The sequence below is a fragment of the Phyllobates terribilis genome, unplaced genomic scaffold, assembly GCF_046119375.1.
Source record: "Phyllobates terribilis strain yellow unplaced genomic scaffold, ASM4611937v1 Scaffold_2__4_contigs__length_985480577, whole genome shotgun sequence".
Taxonomy (NCBI): Eukaryota; Metazoa; Chordata; class Amphibia; order Anura; family Dendrobatidae; genus Phyllobates; species Phyllobates terribilis.
In genome coordinates this window covers 167,795,683-167,815,465 of record NW_027362762.1, presented here as the reverse complement: position 1 = coordinate 167,815,465, position 19,783 = coordinate 167,795,683, and the positions used below count along the sequence as shown (strand labels likewise).

General features: G+C 41.8%; 1 protein-coding gene across 6 annotated transcripts in view; it reads right to left on the bottom strand.

Moving 5' to 3' along the window:
• CSRNP2 (cysteine and serine rich nuclear protein 2) overlaps positions 1-19,783 on the bottom strand; it is a 67,793-nt gene that overhangs the window by 11,014 nt on the left and 36,996 nt on the right. For all 6 annotated transcript variants that reach the window (XM_073663243.1, XM_073663244.1, XM_073663242.1 and 3 more), the window contains 3 exons: positions 9,045-9,219; positions 7,953-8,212; positions 109-405 (listed from right to left, as the gene is read on the bottom strand). In XM_073663243.1, coding sequence (XP_073519344.1) covers positions 109-405; positions 7,953-8,212; positions 9,045-9,204 — 717 coding nt within the window. In that variant the 5' untranslated portion in view covers positions 9,205-9,219. The remainder of the gene's footprint in view (positions 1-108; positions 406-7,952; positions 8,213-9,044; positions 9,220-19,783) is intronic.

The following is a 19,783-nucleotide window of genomic DNA, read 5'->3' as shown; positions in this document are numbered from 1 at the left end:
AAAACTGAGAAACTTTCCATGCAGCCATGTTTAAACCATCATATGATGTATTAATCATGCCAAATGGGGGGCTGAAGAGTCTATGACAAGCACAATGTTATTCCTCACCTGACATTTGATCCCAGCTTGACTGCATGGACAAGCCTCGGGATCGCAGAAGAGTCGGCAATCACACCCACATTCCTCTCTAGAGAGTCGGATGGCTCTGAGTTCTTGCTTCTCTTCAGCATCTATACGATGTACACCAGCTGCTCGGAGCAAAGCTCTGCGCCTCTTTGTAGGCAATGGCTGAAGGAAGAAGTAATCGTCTACTTCAACATTGTCTACATCTATATCTTCATCTGAAACGTCCTCCAAGGTGAGGCCTTCAGCTTCTTCTGATTCTACGGTACCATTTTTTGTCAACTGAAGATAAAAAAAAAATAACAGGGAATAAAAATTGTGAATAAAATGTGTTAAAAAAAAAACATTTCGGGCACCTTACAACAGTTTGTTAATCTCCCATAGATACTCACATATCTGATGCCAAACCAGTGGCCAAAGGTTGTGAGGATGTAGCAGAGAATGTTCAAATTTATGAGAGGTGGAAAAAAAAGTATTAGGCTGAGTTCACACGATGCGTTTTTCATGCGTTTCCGCGGCGTTTTTGCAGTTGCGTAAACGCCGCGGAAACGCATGGTAGAAGGGCAGCAATGTTCCCCAATGGAAATCCGCATGTGCTGTGCCCATGATGCGGATTTTTCCGCAGCGTAAACACTGCGGTCAAAAATCCGCAGCATGTCAATTAATTTTGCGGAAACGCTGCTCTTTTGCCGCCATTGACTTGCATTAGACCGCATGGAATCCGCATCACTGTATATGTTGATGCGCTTTTCATGCGGTCTAATGTGCGGATGGTACCCGGGTGTGGACTCTCATCCAGACCCAGGTACCATTAAAAAAAAAAGAATAAAATAAAAAATATATATATTCTCACCTTCTGACGGCCCGCGCTGCGTCCTGCTGGCTTCCCGGGCACTTCGCGGTTGAATGAAGGACCTTCGCTGACGTCAGAGTCATGTGACGGGTCACGTGACGCTGATGTCGGAAGGTCCTAAAGTCTTCACTGCCGGCAGCCGGGACCGATGAAGCAGGACACCGGGGGCCATCAGAGGGTAAAGTATAGATTTATTTTTTATTTTTTGACATTCACACACTATATAAATCCATGCCGGTTGCATGGATTTATATAGTGTGAAGTTGACAAGCACTTTCCAAGTGATGCTAAAATCGCCTGGAAAGCGCTTGTCAACCCGCATGCGGAAATGAAAGTGAAGACCGCTTCATTTCCACATGTCCCTGGCAGGAAACCGCATGTACAATCCGCATGCGTTTTTTCCTGCCAGAGAGATGCAGAAACGCTCAGGAAAAAATCCCGAGCATTTCTGCATCGTGTGCACATACCCTTAAAGGTATATTCACACACTGGCTTACCATACAACAAGCAAAAGCACTGGGCTGTTTCCACAAAGTCCTATTAACTGAAATGCAGATACAGTTAGGTCCAGAAATATTTAGACAGTGACAAATTTGGGCATTTTAGCTGTTTACCAAAAGACATTCAAGATACAGTTATATAATCAATATTGGTTTAAAGTGCAGACTCATCTTTAATTTGAGGGTATTCACATCCTAATCGGAGAAAGGGTTTAGGAATTACAACTCTTTCATATGTAGCTGCCTCTTTTAAAGGGACCAAAAGTAAATGGAAAATTATCTCAAAAGCTCTTCAATGGGCGGCATGGGCTATTCCCTCGTTAATTCATCAATTAAGCAGATAAAGGGTCTGAAGCTGATTCCATGTGTGACATTTGCATTTGGAAGCTGTTGCTGTAAACCCGCAACATGAGGTCAAAGGAGCTCTCAATGGAAGAGAAACAGACCATCATTAGGCTGAAAAAAATAAGAAATCCATCAGAGAAATAGCAGAAACATTAAGCGTGGCCAAATCAATAGCTTGATACTTTCTGCAAAAAAAAAAAAAAGCGCACTGGTGACCTTGGGAACTCGAAAAGGCCTGGACATTCACAGAAGAGAACAGTGATGGATGATTGAAGAATCCTTTCCATGGTGAATAAAAACCCCTTCACAACATATACCCAAGTGAAGAACACTGCAGGAAGTAGGTGTTTCAGTATCCAAGTCTACCATAAAAAGAAGACTTCATGAGAGCAAATACAGAGGGTTCACCACAAGGTGCAAACCATTAATCAGCCTTAAAAATACAAAGGCCAGATTAGATTTTGGCAAAAAAACATCTAAAGAAGTCAGCCCAGTTCCAGGAAAGCATTCTTTGGACAGATGAAACTAAGATCAAACTCTAACAGAATGATGGGAATAAGAAAATATGGAGAAGGCTTGAAACTGCTCATGGTCCAAAGCCCAGCACATCGTCCGTAAAACATGATGGAGGCAGTGTGATGGCATGGGCATGCATGGCTTCCAATGACACTGGGTCATTAGTGTTTATTGATGATCTGACTGAAGACAGAAGCAGCCAGATGAATTCTGAAGTGTACAGGGCGATACTTTCTGCTCTTCTGCTCAGATTCAACCAAATGCAGCAAGGTTGATTGGATGGCGCTTCACAGGACAGATGGACAATGGTCCAAAACATACTGCGAAAGCAACCCAAGACTTTTTGTTTAAGGCAAAGAAGTGGAATATTCTGCAATGGCCGAGTCCATCTCCAGATCTCAACCCATCGAGCAGCATTTCACACACTTAAGACAAAGCTTAAGGCAGAAAGACCCACAAACAAGCAACAATTGAAGTCAGTTGCAGTAAAGGCCTGGCAAATATCACAAAAGGAGCAAACCCAGTGTTTGGCGACATCCATGACTTCCAGACTTCAGGCAGTCATTGTCTGCAAAGGATTCTCTACAAAGTATTAAAAATGAGCATTTTATTTATGGTAAAATTAATTCGTCCAATTACTTTTGAGCCCCTGAAATGAGGGGGCTCCCCCGCATCCTTGTTTTAAACATTGCGTGAATAAAGCAGAAGAATTTTACCTCACACAGTGTGCCACCTGTTCATCTCTATGTTGCCTGAAATGAGGAAGCTTTGTAGAAAAATGGCTGCAATTCCTAAACGTTTCACAGGATATTTTTGTTCAACCCCTTTAATCAAACCTGTATGCATCTCAGTTGTTTCATTTTAAATAAAAAATAGTGGCAGGCAGAGCCCAAATCACGAGTATTCGGTCACTGTCCAAATATTTATGGACCCAAATGTAAGTGCGCACATGCATGGCCTGGTGATCCTCATCTTCCTACTATTACGGCCATCGTGGTCTACCTTGAATTCTAGGACAGGGCCTGCAACCTTAGAAATCTACAACATCCGAATGATTTGCTAGAAATGTCTGGTAAAAACACCCTTTTAATCTGCGTTATATGGTGCATAAGTGCATGACAGCTATACCTCGAACGTAAAAAAAATGGTTCAGCTGACACATTATAATAAATTCCACATTATATATATATATATATATATACACACACACACATATATACATACACACAAACACCCACATATCTATCTATCTATACAGTATTCAGACCCCTTTAAATTTTTCCCTCTTTGTTTCATTGCAGCCATTTGGTAAATTCTAAAAAGTTCATTTTTTTTTCATTAAAGTACACTCTGCACCCCATCTTGACAGAAAAAAAAACAGAAATGTGAAAATGTTTGCAAGTGTATTAAAAAAGAAAAACTGAAATATCACATGGTCATAAGTATTCAGACCCTTTGCTCAGACACTCATATTTAAGTCATATGCTGGCCATTTCCTTGTGATCCTCCTTGAGATGGTTCTACTCCTTCATTGGAGTTCAGCTGCTTTTAATTAAACTGATAGGACTTGATTTGGAAAGGCTCACACCTGTCTATATAAGACCTCACAGCTCACAGTGCATGTCAGACCAAATGAGAATCATGAGCTCAAAGGAACTGCCCAAGGAGATTAGAGACAGAAGTGTGGCAAGCCACAGATCTGGCCAAGGTTACAAAAGAATCTCTGCATTACTCAAGGTTCCTGAGAGCACAGTGGCCTACATAATCCTTAAATGGAAGAAGTTTAGGACCACCAGAAGTCTTCCTAGACCTGGCTGTCCAGCCAAACTGAGCAATCGTGGGAGAAGAGCCTTGGTGAGAGGTAAAGAAGAACCCCAAGATCACTGTGGCTAAGCTCCAGAGATGCAGTAGGGAGATTGGAGAAAGTTCCACAAAGTCAACTATCACTGCAGCCCTCCACCAGTCGGGCCTTTATGGCAGAGTGGCGCGACGGAAGCCTCTCCTCAGTGCAAGACATATGAAAGCCCGCATAGAGTTTGCTCAAAAACACATGAAGGACTCACAGACTATGAGAAATAAGGTTCTCTGGTCTGATGAGATGAAGATAGATCTTTTTGGTGGTAATTCTCAGTGGTAAGTGTGGAGAAAACCAGGCACTGCTCATCATCTGCCCAATACGATCACAACAGTGAAACATGGTGGTGGCAGCATCATGCTATGGGGGTGTTTTTCAGCTGCAGGGACAGGACGACTGGTTGCAATTGAAGGAAACATGAATGCGGCCAAGTACAGAGATATCCTGGATGAAAACCTCTTCCAGAGTGCTCTGGACCTCAGATTTGACTGAAGGTTCACCTTCCAACAAGCCAATGTGCCTAAGCACACAGCTAAAATAACAAAGGAGTGGCTTCAGAACAACTCTGTGACCATTCTTGACTGGCCCAGCCAGAGCCCTGACCTAAACCCAATTGAGCATCTCTGGAGAGACCTGAAAATAGTTGTCCACCAACGTTCACCATCCAACCTGACGGAACTTTAGAGGATCTGCAAGGAAGAATGGCAGAGGATCCCCAAATCCAGGTGTGAAAAACTTGTTGCATCATTCCCAAGAAGACTCATGGCTTTACTAGCTCAAAAGGGGGCTTCTACTCAATACTGAGCAAAGGGTCTGAATACTTATGACCATGTGATATTTCAGTTTTTCTTTTTTAATAAATTTGAAAAATTTCTACATTTCAGTTTTTTTTCAGTCAAGATGGGGTGCAGAGTGTACTTTAATGAGGAAAAAAATGAACTTTTTAGAATTTACCAAATGGCTGCAATGAAACAAAGAGTGAAAAATTTAAAGGGGTTTGAATAATTTCCGTATTCACTGTATATGTATATATCTATGTACCTTTCTCAAGCTACAATTTTGGACCGAAACGTTGCCATATGGGCTATTAAACCTTATCACTTTATTCTACTCTGTGTGCTGCCTCCATTTTTGCATGGATATCTAAAGGACTGGTATGTTCCTGGGGTTTTTTTTTTGCACCAAAAACATAATTTTTTGATTTTTATCTATAGATATATATATAAAGACTGCTCAAAAAAATAAAGGGAACACATAAACAACAGAATATAACTCCAAGTAAATCAAACTTCTGTGAAATCAAACTGTCCACTTAGGAAGCAACACTGATTGACAATCAATTTCACATGTTGTGCAAATGGAATAGACAATAGATGGAAATTATTGGCAATTATGAAGACACCCTCAATAAAGGAGTGGTTCTGCAGGTGGGGACCACAGACTACATCTCAGTACCAATGTTTTCTGGCTGATGTTTTGGTCACTTTTGAATGTTGGTTGCGCTTTCACACTCGTGGTAGCATGAGCCGGACTCTACAACCCACAGAAGTTGCTCAGGTAGTGCAGCTCATCCAGGATGGCACATCAATGCGAGCTGTGGCAAGAAGGTTTGCTGTGTCTGTCGGCGTAGTGTCCAGAGGCTGGAGGCGCTACCAGGAGACAGGCCAGTACACCAGGAGACGTAGAGGGGGCCGTAGGAGGGCAACAACCCAACAGCAGGACCTCTACCTACGCCTTTGTGCAAGGAGGAACAGGAGGAGCACTGCCAGAGCCCTGCAAAATGACCTCCAGCAGGCCACAAATGTGCATGTGTCTGCACAAATGGTTAGAAACTGACTCCATGAGGGTGGTATGAGGGCCCGACGTCCACAGATGGGGGTTGTACTCAAAGCCCAACACCGTGCAGGACGCTTGGCATTTGCCACAGAACACGAGGATTGGAAAAGTCGCCACTTGCGCCCTGTGCTCTTCATAGATGAAAGCAGGTTCACACTGAGCACATGTGACAGACTTGACAGAGTCTGGAGACGCCGTGGAGAGTGATCTGCTGCCTGCAACATCCTTCAGCATGACCGGTTTGGCAGTGGGTCAGTAATGGTGTGGGGTGGTATTTCTTTGGAGCCCTCCATGTGCTCGCCAGAGGTAGCCTGACTGCCATTAGGTAGCGAGATGAGATCCTCAGACCCCTTGTGAGACCATATGCTGGTGCGGTTGGCTCTGGGTTCCTCCTAATGCAGGACAATGCCAGACCTCATGTGGCTGGAGTGTGTCAGCAGTTCCTGCAAGATGAAGGCATTGAAGCTATGGATTGGCCCGCCCGTTCCCCAGACCTGAATCCGATTGAGCACATCTGGGACATCATGTCTCGCTCCATCCACCGTCACGTTGCACCACAGACTGTCCTGGACTAAAGCATCCGCCAACTCCTGGTCTGGGAGGAGATCCCACAGGAGACCATCCGCAACCTCTTCAGGAGCATGCCCAGGCCTTGTAGGGAGGTCATACAGGCACGTGGAGGCCACACACAATACTGAGCCTCATTTTGACTTGTTTTAAGGACATTACATCAAAGTTTGATTAGCCTGTAGTGTGTTTTTCCACTTTAATTTTGGGGGTGACTCCAAATCCAGGCCTCCATTGGTTAATAAATTTGATTTCCATTGATGATTTTTGTGTGATTTTGTTGTCAGCACATTCAACTTTGTACAGAACAAAGTATTCAATGAGAATATTTTTCATTCATTCAGATCTAGGATGTGTTATTTGAGTGTTCCCTTTATTTTATTCAGCAGTGTATTTAAAATGTGTAGCTTACAGGGCAAGGATGCCTGCAACAGACTAAGTCTCCTTAGGAACATTTCATCATGCAGACCTTAGGGAATGAAGAGAACCTGGAGGTAGTGGAGATGCATGATGTAAGTGTAGTACTCCAAGTATAGTCAATCTGAGAGAAGAACATGCGTTTAACCAAGTTTAGAGGTACAAATTCTGCAATTAACATTGAGTAGACTGGACCTACAATGTGAGGACAGACACTGATTATACTTTCTTCCATAGAAAACCTAAATAAAGATATTAACCCAGAAACAGACTGGTAAACTGCTACCCCACCCTATATTAGATTGGCCAGTCTTCCATATATTGTCTACAAGTAGAACACAATTGCAAACTAGTAACTGGGCAAATAGTGTAGTAGGGTAAACCTTACACACCCATGAGCTTTTCTAGTATTTCCAATATTGATCAAACACCACAAATGCCTAAAGGGAGAAAGGAATCTAGTCTATCACCTAAAATAAACTTCTGGAAGGAAGGGGAGCGTTATATTAAGTGCAGACCAGATACATGTCCCAAAGGCAAAGTCAGGGTTCAGAAGAACAGGTATGACTTGACTGGATTGGGATGCTGGGGTTACCTTCATTCAAAACCTTTGTCTAGTTTTGCTTAGAGTTAAGTTTTGAGGAGTACTATGAGGGTATTTCATTTTACCCTTTGTAGAGTTTGAGAATAATTTAAAGTTTCGGCAAATTTACTGCATATTACATTTTCCCATATGCATCCACTGAGAAGGAATACAAGAAGATGAAGTGTTCTATCTAGAGAATGTGTCTTATTGTCAGATGAGGCTCCAAACCTTTAAATGGCTGCAATCTGTACATGTGCCATTTATGATCATATCAGGTCCATGATGCAGAACATCAATTTACTATGGAAATCTGACATCACCCGGTTATCATAATAGAAAACACCAGTGACTCACCTTCATCTTCCTTGTGTGAAGCTTCTCCTCCTTTAGGTGCTCACGCAGGATTTCCCGATGGGTCACCTCTTGTTCCTGGGCAAACTCACAGAGTGTGTACTTTCGTACAGAATTGTGATGCTGGGCCATTCCCAAGGAGCTACCACCCTGGCTTGGCACACTGGTGAATCCTTGGCGACGTGAGAAGTAATAGACAGTGACCTGGTCAAAACGGACATTCTTTTGTCTCAGAAGTTTCTGTCGCTTCAGGATGGATGTTGCTATAATTAAAAAAAAAAGTTTAAATAAATTTAAATATCTTTTATAAAATTTAAAAATCAATTAATGTCCAACGTTTCCTATCACTTCTACATAAAATAAATTTAAGAACCAGACAGAACTTTATTGTTTTTTACCAATGGATTAATGTCTCAGAGAATGATGTACACTGTTAGCTATGAGAAAAGCATGGACATGACTGGAGAGGGTAAACCAAGCAGGTAGGCTAAAGGACTACGTGAGGACAGACATTTAATGGGAATCGTTTTGATATGCCATAAGGGTCCTGTTTTGCACACAAAATGTAAGATGATCAGCGCTACTGACGCGTTTCATTGCTGGACTGGTATATTCGCCACACAATATACCATTCTAGAAATGAAGTGTATCTTCAAACTTTTCTTCAAATACAGACCTTGTCCTTCATGGAGATTATTGCTAGTTATCTTTCCATTTTCTGTAGAAATATTATCAACCTCATAAGCCATCTACACGGACATGAAGGTCATAGAAAGTTAAATAAAGGGATACCTTGATATCTGCAATGTAATGTTTTATTCCAGAGAAATCCAAGTTTTTCTTAATATGTAAATTAGCTGTTAAGATCTATGTCCCGGACATAGATTTTAACTTAAAAATCATCGCATCCGACCAACAAGCAATTTGCTCATTCATCAGGTGACTGACAACCTTCTTAGATGGGCTGTTAATGAAGAAGAAGAGTTCATCTGAACACTCGTTCCAAGATTATCAATCTGTCTTAGTAGTTGTTGAGTCTACGAGAATAAAACAATCCAGTTACACCACCCAATAACATTCCCGAAAATAACATACGGATAAGTTCAGTGGTGGTAGGAGCATTAATGCTGTCACAGCTGTCGACACTGTCGCTGTTTGAGATCTCATCATCAGAATCTTTTGATGTAGAAATTGGCGAGCCAGCATCTACTTCTTCAAATTTTCTCTTCAGGCTTCTGCTCGTCACAGCATCCATTTGTTTCAGGGTTGCCTGACAGAAAGAAAAGGTAGAAATGTGTAAGAAAGATAAACCACAATGCATTGTAATGCTGGTAGCCTATATGGCTCCAACACTTTATTTTTCTGACTTTTTTTAAGCCAACTAATTAGCTATTGACTAGGCAGCGTTGCTAGGTATCTTCACAAATTAGTGCATTGTCAACATCAAAGCCAGGCCTCTCAGCAGCTTAAACTGGAGCGTCCTTATCAAGCTCCTCCACAAATTGCAATTAACAGCTGGCGCACAAAATGTCAGGGAACTGAAGGCACATTACACATTTCCTGTCATGTATAGAAACCATCTTCATGAGACTTTGAGAAAGTCATGGGGGGAATGAAATGAAGCCACCAAGAGATCCATCCTCAGTCCCTTATTAGCATCAATTAGACTAAATCATGAAATATCAGCAGTCAGCCTAGATCTACAGTCTGGTAACCTACAGTCTTAGGCTGGTATTACCACACCAGCTCAGTGATGAAAATAAGTTCCTGAAAGAAATTAACACACATGTTCAAAAGTATATACGGTAATATTGCTTTATTAGAATATACACAAGTAAAAACAGACATAAAAAGGTACCTCACAGAGGGTACATGTATGATGGTCGGATAGTAACTGGTATGCGATAATGAGAATGCGTTCACACGGTCAGTATTTGGATTACAAATACTGACCAAACCCAGGAGTGGGTGATAAATACAGAAGTGGTGACGTGTTTCTATTATACTTTTCCTCTGATTGTTCCACTCCTGGTTTTGGCTTACAAATACTGATGGAAAACACTGACCAAATACGAGTGAACGTGGCCGTATTATGAGAATCCAGGTAATGTCTTTACGACAGTAGTCTTAGGCTAGGGTCAGGTCACACAACCATATTTTCTTTCATCCAAGAAAATCACTCTGATCGCACACACTCTGATCGCACACTCATCCGATTTTCTCAGTTGTGGAGAAGATGGAAAAATAAAAAGTCTCCACTCTGTGAATCCGTCCGGTCCAATATTTTCCCCAGACCCATAGTCTTGCATGGCAGAGTGCCATCTGAATTACGGAAGCAAATCAAGCATGCTGTCATTTTTTTTCCTCGGAAACACTCAGTCCGAATAAAAAAATCGGACATGTGCATGGCCCCATAGAATAACATTGGTTAGAGTGCGATACAATGTTTTCTCAGATTGCACACGGACTGAAAGTACGGTCGTATGCACGACCCCTTAGGGTACCCATACACATTAGAAAGCTGTTGTATGAATGATCTTTCGTCCAATAGCCATTTCTCCCAACCTCTCGGCTGGGCGGTTCTGGGTTCTCTAGGAGTGATTTGCTGTCAGCTTATCTCCACCCTGAAAACAAAAAGGATCGGCCATCGACATTCAGTAGGCAGGATCCTTCTCTCACCACATACAGTGGGGAAAATAAGTATTTGATACACTGTCGATTTTGCAAGTTTTCCCACCTACAAAGAATGGACAGGTCTGTAATTTTTATCATAGGTACACTTCAACTGTGAGAGACAGAATATAAAAAGAAAAACCAGAAAAAAAACACCTGTTTGAACTCATTACCTGTATAAAAGACACCTGTCCACACACTCCATCAATCACACTCCAACCTCCCCACCATGGCCAAGACCAAAGAGCTGTCTAAGGACACCAGGGACAAAATTGTAGATCTCCACAAGGCTGGGATGAGCTACAGGATAATAGGCAAGCAGCTTGGTGAGAAAGCAATAACTGTTGGCACAATAATTAGAAAATAAGAGAAACACAAGATGACTGTCAATCTTCCTCGGTCTGGGGCTCCATGCAGGATCTGGCCTTGTGGGGTAAGGATGATTCTGAGAAATATCAGGAATGAGCCCAGAACTAGACAGGAGGACCCGGTCAATGACCAGGAGAGAGCTGGGACCACAGTCTCAAACATTATAATAACAATCTTTTTATTTATATAGCGCCAACATATTCCGCAGCGCTTTACAATTCAGACAATCTTACAGACATTATGGGTGCTGTCCCCATTGGGGCTCACAATCTACATTATCCTTAGTAACAAACTACGCCGTCATGGATTAAAATATTGCAGGCCACGCAAGGTCCCCTTTGTCACGACAGCACATGTCCAGGCCTGTTTGAAGTTCGCCAGTGACCATCTGGATGATCCAGAGGAGGTATGGGAGAAAGTCATGTGGTTAGATGAGACCAAAACAGAACTTTTTTTGGTATCAACTCCACTAGCCGTGTTTGGAGGAAGAAAAAGGTTTAGTACAACCCCAAGAACACCGTCTTAACTGTGAAGCATGGTGGGGGAAACATCATACTTTGAGGATGCTTTTCTGCAAAGGGGACAGGACGACTGCACCGTATTGAAGGGAGTATGGATGGGGTAATGAATCGCGATATTTTGTCCAACAACCTCCTTCCCTCGGTAAGAGCATTGAAGATGTGTAGTGGCTGGGTCTTTCAGCATGACAATGACCTGAAACACACAGCCAAGGCAACTAAGGAGTGGCTACGTAAGAAGTATTTCAAGATCCTGTAGTGGCCTAGCCAGTCTCCAGACCTTAACCAAATAGAAAATCTTTGGATGGAGCTGAAACTCAATGTTGCCCAGTGACAGCCCCAAAACCTGAAAGATCTGTATGGAGGAGTGGTCCAAAATCTCTGTTGCAATGTGTGCAAACTAGGTCAAGAACTACAGGAAATGTCTGACCTTTGTAATTGCAAACAAAGGTTTCTGTACCAAATACTAAATTCTGTTTTTCTGTTGTATCAAATACTTATTTCATGCAATAAAATGCAAATTAATCATGTAAAAATCATATAATGTGATTTTCTGGATTTTTTTTTAAAGATTCTGTCTCTCACAAGTTAAGTGTATCCACGATAAAAATTACAGATCTCTCCATTCTTTGTAGGTGGAAAAAAACTGCAAAATAGTCAGTGTATCAAATACCTATTTTCCACACTATCATCTGTTGGAGGAGAGATGGGAGATCCCCATACAGATTAGACTGTTGGCCGATCTCTCCAATATTGGCGGGTTTCAGTTCACTTTATTCTAATGTGTTTACAGACCTTTATGGTGCATTTACACCTGCTGTCTGCAGGCATTAACCGACTGCCAATTGTCTGTATACAGAAAGCTCAGAGGTCGTTTAAAGAGGTTGTCCACTACTTACATTGATGGCCTATCCTTTTTTTCTTTTTACATGGACTTAGGACCCGTTGAAGCGCAGGAGGCGCAAAACGGCAGTCGTCTGATTTTGATCCACTTAATTCCCCTACCTGCATGTTTTTAGCTGCAATGCAATAAAGGACTTTTAAAGGGACGATGAGGGCAACTTTTTTATTTATTTTATTTTACATGGACTTGTCTGGCAACTGTTTTCTCCAGGTTTGCACCCGAGATCCCGGAGTACCGGTTTGCAATATACTGTGTGGAAGGTAATTATATACCAGTGCTTTTGAGATTTTTGGTGCCAATTTGTTTTTATTTTTTTCTATCCTTAGGATAGATCATCAATGTTTGATAGGTTGAGGTCCGGCACTATTTTCGCCGGCGGTCGGCAGCTATTTTTGGTGGCAGCGGCTGCCAACCGGAAGAAGTACTTACTTGCGGAGCTGGCCGTCTACTTGCAGTGGCCGAGGCTTGGTACTGCACATCCGCCTCCTATTCAAATCAATAGGAGGTGGATGTGCAGTACCCTGCAGTGGCCACTACAAGTAGATGGCCAGCTCGGCAAGTAAGTACGCCGCCGCTGACACAGATAACAGCTGATCGGCTGGGATGCCGGGTAACGGCAGGATAGACTGTTCCAAGAATGTGTCTTATCTAGAAAGCAAGTCCGCTATCCAGTGATTATTATAATGGAGGTGGTACTAACCAGTAAACTGCATTACATGTGTAGACTTCTACCCATACTAGGCACTAATTGACGAGGTTCTGCACTCTTTTGAAGACTCTTCTACACAGGCCAATGAAAACTGTTAACAAAAAAATGATTTCTAATACAATCATTAGCCCTGGTAGACTTTATATGCTGTCGGCAGCACTTATCCCGCTTACATTTTAAGACGTGCTGCAGGGAACAATTGTGATCAATTGTAAGCTAAGCGCTGCCATGTTTACACAGGCTAACGATTGGGCATTATGCCCAACAACCTCTTAATGGGTACAAATAATAACCTGCTTAGCATCTGATTTACAAGTTACTGAATTAACATTTTAATAGGAATACTCTCACTAGGTTTCCTAGACCAATTACATATTTAGACAAACACTGTATAGTATCATAAATGGGCATGATGGTAATGGTCCTGGAAACCAAATGGGTAGCACATAATGGAAGCCTTTAGGTTAACTAATCCTGCAAGCAAACTGGGTAGAGAAAAAAATTGTATAATTACAGGTCAATGAAGATCAAAGTGTGTATTCAAAAGTCCCTAAATAATGCTTCTGTTCTTTCCAATTATGCAGCTTTATACGTGTATTTAGTTCTTTCAAAGACAAGTCCAGCGATCCCTTTACATGGCCGGTCTGTTACTCCTTTATTACGAAATCAGCGTTTGAATGGTTATGGAAGTTAAGCGGAAGAGCTATCGTAGATCTGAAGCCTCTGTCACTACAGCTCTATTCCCCACCCAGCTCCATTTCCTCTTACTTAAGTGACGGCTCCTTTGCCAGAAGGCATACAGTACAGAGGCTGTCAGTTAAGGAGGAGGAGGCAGCGCTGGGTGGGGAATAGAGTGACATAGGCTTCAGATCAACAAATAGCTCTTCAGCCTCATTTGCATATCAATTTAAACCCCTGCTTTCTCAGTAAGGTAGGAATGGACTGGCCAACGTAAAGGTATTGCTGGACTTGTCTTTGAACAATATACATGTTTTTTAAACAGTTTTGGTGTGAAATCCTGCTGACAGATTCCCTTATTCAATTAGACCAGATACAGGCTGACATAGAATGATCTGACCAGTTAACAATTGAAGTTTAGCTCCTTCATTGGGGCCATATGTAGCACATTCTCCTACCTTTGATGAGGAATTAGATCTTTTAGTAAACTGTAGTTTTCCTATGCTCAAATTGATTTGTTAAAGGGAACCTGTCACGTGAAACAAATGCTATTAGCCTGCAGATATGGGGTTAATCTGCAGGTTAATAGCGTTCTGATCCTGCCCAACTAGGGCACTTAGGGTTCCGTTGCCAGGAGGAAATGAACTTCATTCCTCCCGGTATCGTTCGGGTTTCAGTCATAGGGGTGTCGCCAGCGGGGGTTCAGTCACAGCTCTGTGTATAGAGAGCGTCTGCTGTAACTGCGCCCCCGGCACTGACTGACAGCCGGCCACCAATGCTGATCCTGCTTTCAGTCAGTGCTATTAACCAGCAGATTAACAGCATATTTTCAAGTGAGTTTCCCTTTAAGTCACTAAAGTCTCCTCTGTTCAGATCCTTTTTCACTTCTTACTGTACATGTAAGGATATGTCCTAAAGTACAGGAAATTGTTGCAGATTTTCCGTCAAAAAAAAAAATCCACAGTGAAATACAATAGCAGCAAAGTGGATGAGATCTGGACAAATCTCATCCACACATTGCATGAATTTTCCAACCAAAAAATTAACCGGCAATTTGGATTATTTAATCCAATGGATGTCAGATTTTGTCATAAAAAAAGAAATGTGCAACAAATTCTCAAAACGATTAGTTTTAATGAGGAAGTGGAACAATTCTAATTGTTACAAATTGTGTTGCAGAATGCCTGTAAACCTACAAATGTATAGACAACCATAACACTAAACTACTTAACTACTTTTCAAATTGAATGTGTGTGTATGTACAGTACAGACCAAAAGTTTGGCTACCACAGCATCTTGCAGCGGCATGCTATTCCATCCGGTTTGCGTTTAGTTGGACCATCATTTATTTTTCAACAGGACAATGACCCCAAACACACCTCCAGGCTGTGTAAGCGCTATTTGACCAAGAAGGAGACCTGGCCTCCAGTCACCAGACCTGACCCCAATCGAGATGGTTTGGGGTAAGCTGGACCGCAGAGTGAAGGCAAAAGGGCCAACAAGTGCTAAGCATCTCTGGGAACTCCTTCAAGATTGTTGGAAGACCATTTCCGGTGACTACCTCTTGAAGCTCATCAAGAGAATGCCAAGAGTGTGCAAAGCAGTCATCAAAGCAAAAGGTGGCTACTTTGAAGAACCTAGAATATAAGACATATTTTCAGTTGTTTCACACTTTTTTGTTAAGTATATAATTCCACATGTGTTAATTCATAGTTTTGATGCCTTCAGTGTGAATGTACAATTTTCATAGTCATGAGAATGTAGAAAAATCTTTAAATGAGAAGGTGTGTCCAAACTTTTGGTCTGTACTGTATGTGTATATATGTATATATATATATATATTTATATGCTCATTTGGATTTTTTATTGGGTTTTTACTTTTATTTAAACTTAAACAGTATAATCACTTTCTGCTGCTTTAATGGCGTTTCAAGCCTGGTCCCTTGCCAATTTACGTCTTGTAGCCTCCAGTAATAATCTGTAATGTTACTGCTACATCCAAATATAGGCTGCAGCGATCACATGTGATGACACCATCGTTGTAGGAAAAACTGAGGTTGATGAAGCGCAATAAGGTCTTATCCGATGATAAAGGACCATAAGGTGCAGGAAATTGCTCACCTGGTATAGTTGTGTATCACACAACAAAGAGAAAGCTTAAATTTGTCAGCTGTGGCAGTTGCACGGTTAAAACGTTAAAAGTTGAGATGCCTGAAGATAACCAATAGGTGGGTCATCTGGGTTACTGATACAGATCTGAAAGTAGACTTGAGGCAGTTTTCTTATCAACGTGTTTCGAAGTCTTCAGACCTCATCAGGATATAACCATATTAATGTTACATAGGTTGGAAAAAGACTCAGGTCCATCAAGTTCAACCTTTCTCCGCCAATTTTGATGCACCAGGAGAACTCATCAGTCACGGCTTACAATATATAAGGGAGAACAATATGAGGATATGTGTAGAGTAATATATGGTGCACGTAGTGTACCAGCCCATAATACAGGGGCTGATGGAGCAATCTCTGCTCGCTTCATTGCAGATATCTGCCTGTGTTATAGGAAAGCAGCTGCAACACTGGGAATAGAAGAACTCGCCTCCCATCTAGCCATTTGGCCTGGTTGCCAGAGCAACAGCCTTCCATTTGTAAAGTCAGAATAGAGAGACACCAGGACGGATGTGCGGAGCTCGGCCTGCCCTGACAATAACAGCTTTCCTCATCCGTGAATCAGGCGATATATCTCCAATACATATTACTTAGGCTGGGTTCACACACAGTGTCGCCGCTGAGAACCGCACTGGGGTTTCTGTCAGAATCCCCGACAGAGTCCTCGACTTCAGTGAACCTCTGACCTCCGTCCTGCCAGTATTCGTCTTTTACAGACAGGCACAAAAACCTGATCTGCCACATTTTTGTGCATGTCTTAAAAAGATGGATTGCCAAGATGAAGTCAGACCGTGTCCAAAGCGCAAAAAACAAGGGAGAAAATGGAGCTCACCGTGTAGTAGGTCAATCGAGCACGAGACCTTCCATAGATGGGTGCCGATCCTGCTGGTGGGGCACAGTCAGGAAACCGAGGGAAATCGGCATAGGAGAAATCCGGCACATCCATCCAATTATTATAGAAATAAAAAACCTTGAAAATTTGTCCAAAGTGATCATGTCAACTTCACTGAAGCGAATTGCTCTGTTGGGGTTTCCAGCGGAATCCTGTTTTATGGGGTTTCTCACAGAAACCCCGACGTAGTGGTCAGCGGAGAGCGCTGTATTAATGTGAACCTTAGGTATATTCCAAAATATATCTAAAAAAAATATGTTTTGAACCAAAACTAAAATCTACTACATTTCTCCCTGTCGTATTTATTGCACTATTCCTAGGTCCTTTTGTATATAAATATGTTGAATCATACCGGATGCCAACAAAAACAGAATTGAATTTTGCCATTTCTTATTTCTTTAGTTAGTAATTTAAATACTAAATTACTGGGGACTCAATTTAACACCATACAATGCTATTTTTTCCTGTATTAGGTTATTGTAATGGACATTATCCAAGTGGATACAGAAAAGCACCAATTTCACTGACCTGCAAAATACTCTACCATTAAGAGCATCTTATACTCCTCAACTACTATAATGATCTGGTCCTCAGCTGTAGCAGAGCTCAAAGGGTTGGTGTTGTGTAATTTCTTCAGGAGCACACCGCTCCTCTGCCTCCGGGCTTCCTGTTTGTTGGGGGATGGTGCACTCCACCTTCAAAGAGGCTCTTACAAGCTCTATGACAGAGTCTGCAAACCGTGAGCTCTCCTTGCCTGTGGAACCGGCCACTCTGTGATGCAGGGTGGCCAGTAACCAAGTTATACAATTAAAAATCCCTCCATTCTTGAGAAACGAGAGTTTATTTTTTTTTAATAAGAGGTAATTTACAAATTTGCTTGTTTTTACAACCACTTTGCAATTTTACCCATTAATAAAGATGAGACAACACATTAATATAATCGCAAAGAAATATTCTTACCACCAAACATACTATTTCTTTATCTATACGCACATTTGGCTTTCCACAGGAGAATACTTTTCAATAACAATGCAATGAGAAATTTTAGTTCTACCATTGGCTTCTCCTCAATGCTTAAGATAAGGAACATAGACTATGGCAGGAAAACAAGGACCAATAAAATGTTCTTTATGGGGTTGTCCAGGTGTATCACAAAAGTCTGCGGTCACTCTATGTGACTGCAGACTTATGAATCTTTACATTGTGCGCTATGAGGAGTCTCCATTGCTGGCAGCGAGACCACAAGTATGCAATATACTCCTGGCCACATTCCAACTACACTTGCGCGGCCTCGCTCAATTCACTTGCATCGATGGAGACTGCACACGTTTAGTCCGAATGTGACCAGGAGCATGCATATCACATATAACCAGTCACACGACCGATGCCGATCTCTCCGCCAGCACCGGAGAATCGTCATAGCTCGTACTGAGTGCAATGTGAGAATTCACAAGTCTGCAGTCACAGAGTGAAAAACCTGGATAAACCCTTTCAGTGATGCAATAAAACACATACATTTGTATACTTTTCAGACCACTACAGTCCTTACTTGTATTGATACTTCTTACAACATAGGACAATATTCCTCATTCTATATCTCAGCCAACACAGTAACCTGCCCCCTGACGTCTTCTCTCATAAAAATAGGGTAACAAATACTACTTCACCGACACTCAGGCCTTGAATATGTAGGATCCCAGGTGTCACCCTGTGCACATTGATGCCAGTTAAAGCCTACCTAGGAAAAAGCATCGCACCCAAGGGACATTGCTCCTTCTCAGCTGTACATCTGAAAAACAAATTCACATTGCCCTCTTTCATTCCTAATGCACAAGTAACAATTAAAGATCAGAAATATAATCTAAAAGCTAGCTCATGAGTAGACCTTTCAATCCATGGCCAGGAGATCCCATATTCTTGATTTCTGCCCTCAATTACTTTGAGAATAGGGTCACCTATGAAACAATCCTGCCCACTTTTGCTTCCTGGTGTTGCAGTACCAGCGGGCATGAGAGATTGAAAAAGAGCACAGGCACAACTTGGACCAGCCTCCTTCTGTGCGGGCCACATAGCCGCAATGGATTATTCTGTGATCTATACTATAAAGTGACACTTAGAATTACCATGGTATAAGATCAATAATGTACTACCTTGCCATAGCTCATTATGTTCAAGTAAGACTCTAGTCCTAACATTAGATACATATACAATAAGATATACTATTCCAAAACCCCATTCGCACGTTGGTTTCTGCTTTTTTCATCCGTCAAAAAATGGACCAATTTTCATGCAATACGGAGACTACGGCATGGCTTTATGTTTACTCCTAAATTTAGAATGAATTGCTAAATTGGGACGAGCATGCATCCCAAATGTCATAGATTTGTGTTGAAAAACCAGAGGTTTCTTTTCTACTGAGCGACAGGCACATTGACGACTCATTTGGCTTCATTCTAAGTTTATGCTTTTCTTTCCAACCTCTCCCCTTTTTTAAAGGTTTATGTTGTTTTGTCTTTTGCATATAATATATATATAGGGAGCTAGTGTTGAGCGAGTATGTTCTGTTCGAGTATGCTCGGGCCGAGCTCCGAGTATTTACAGCTGCTCGGTGATATGGTTGAATCGCTCCCGTGTGCATGATTTGCGACTGTTTGACAGTTTTATTACATGTGAGGAATGTCTATTTCTTACACATTCCTCACATGTAATAAAGCTGTCAAACAGTTGCAAATCATGCACACGGGAACGATTTAACCTTATCACCAAGCAGCTGTAAATACTCGGAGCTCGGCGAGCATACTCGGACAGAACATACTCGCTCAACCCTATAGGGATCCTGTCACTTTGAAAAAAGCCATTTTCCTGCAGATATAGAGGTAATCTTCAGGTAAATAGCATTTAAATCCTGTTTAGCTGGCTTATTGG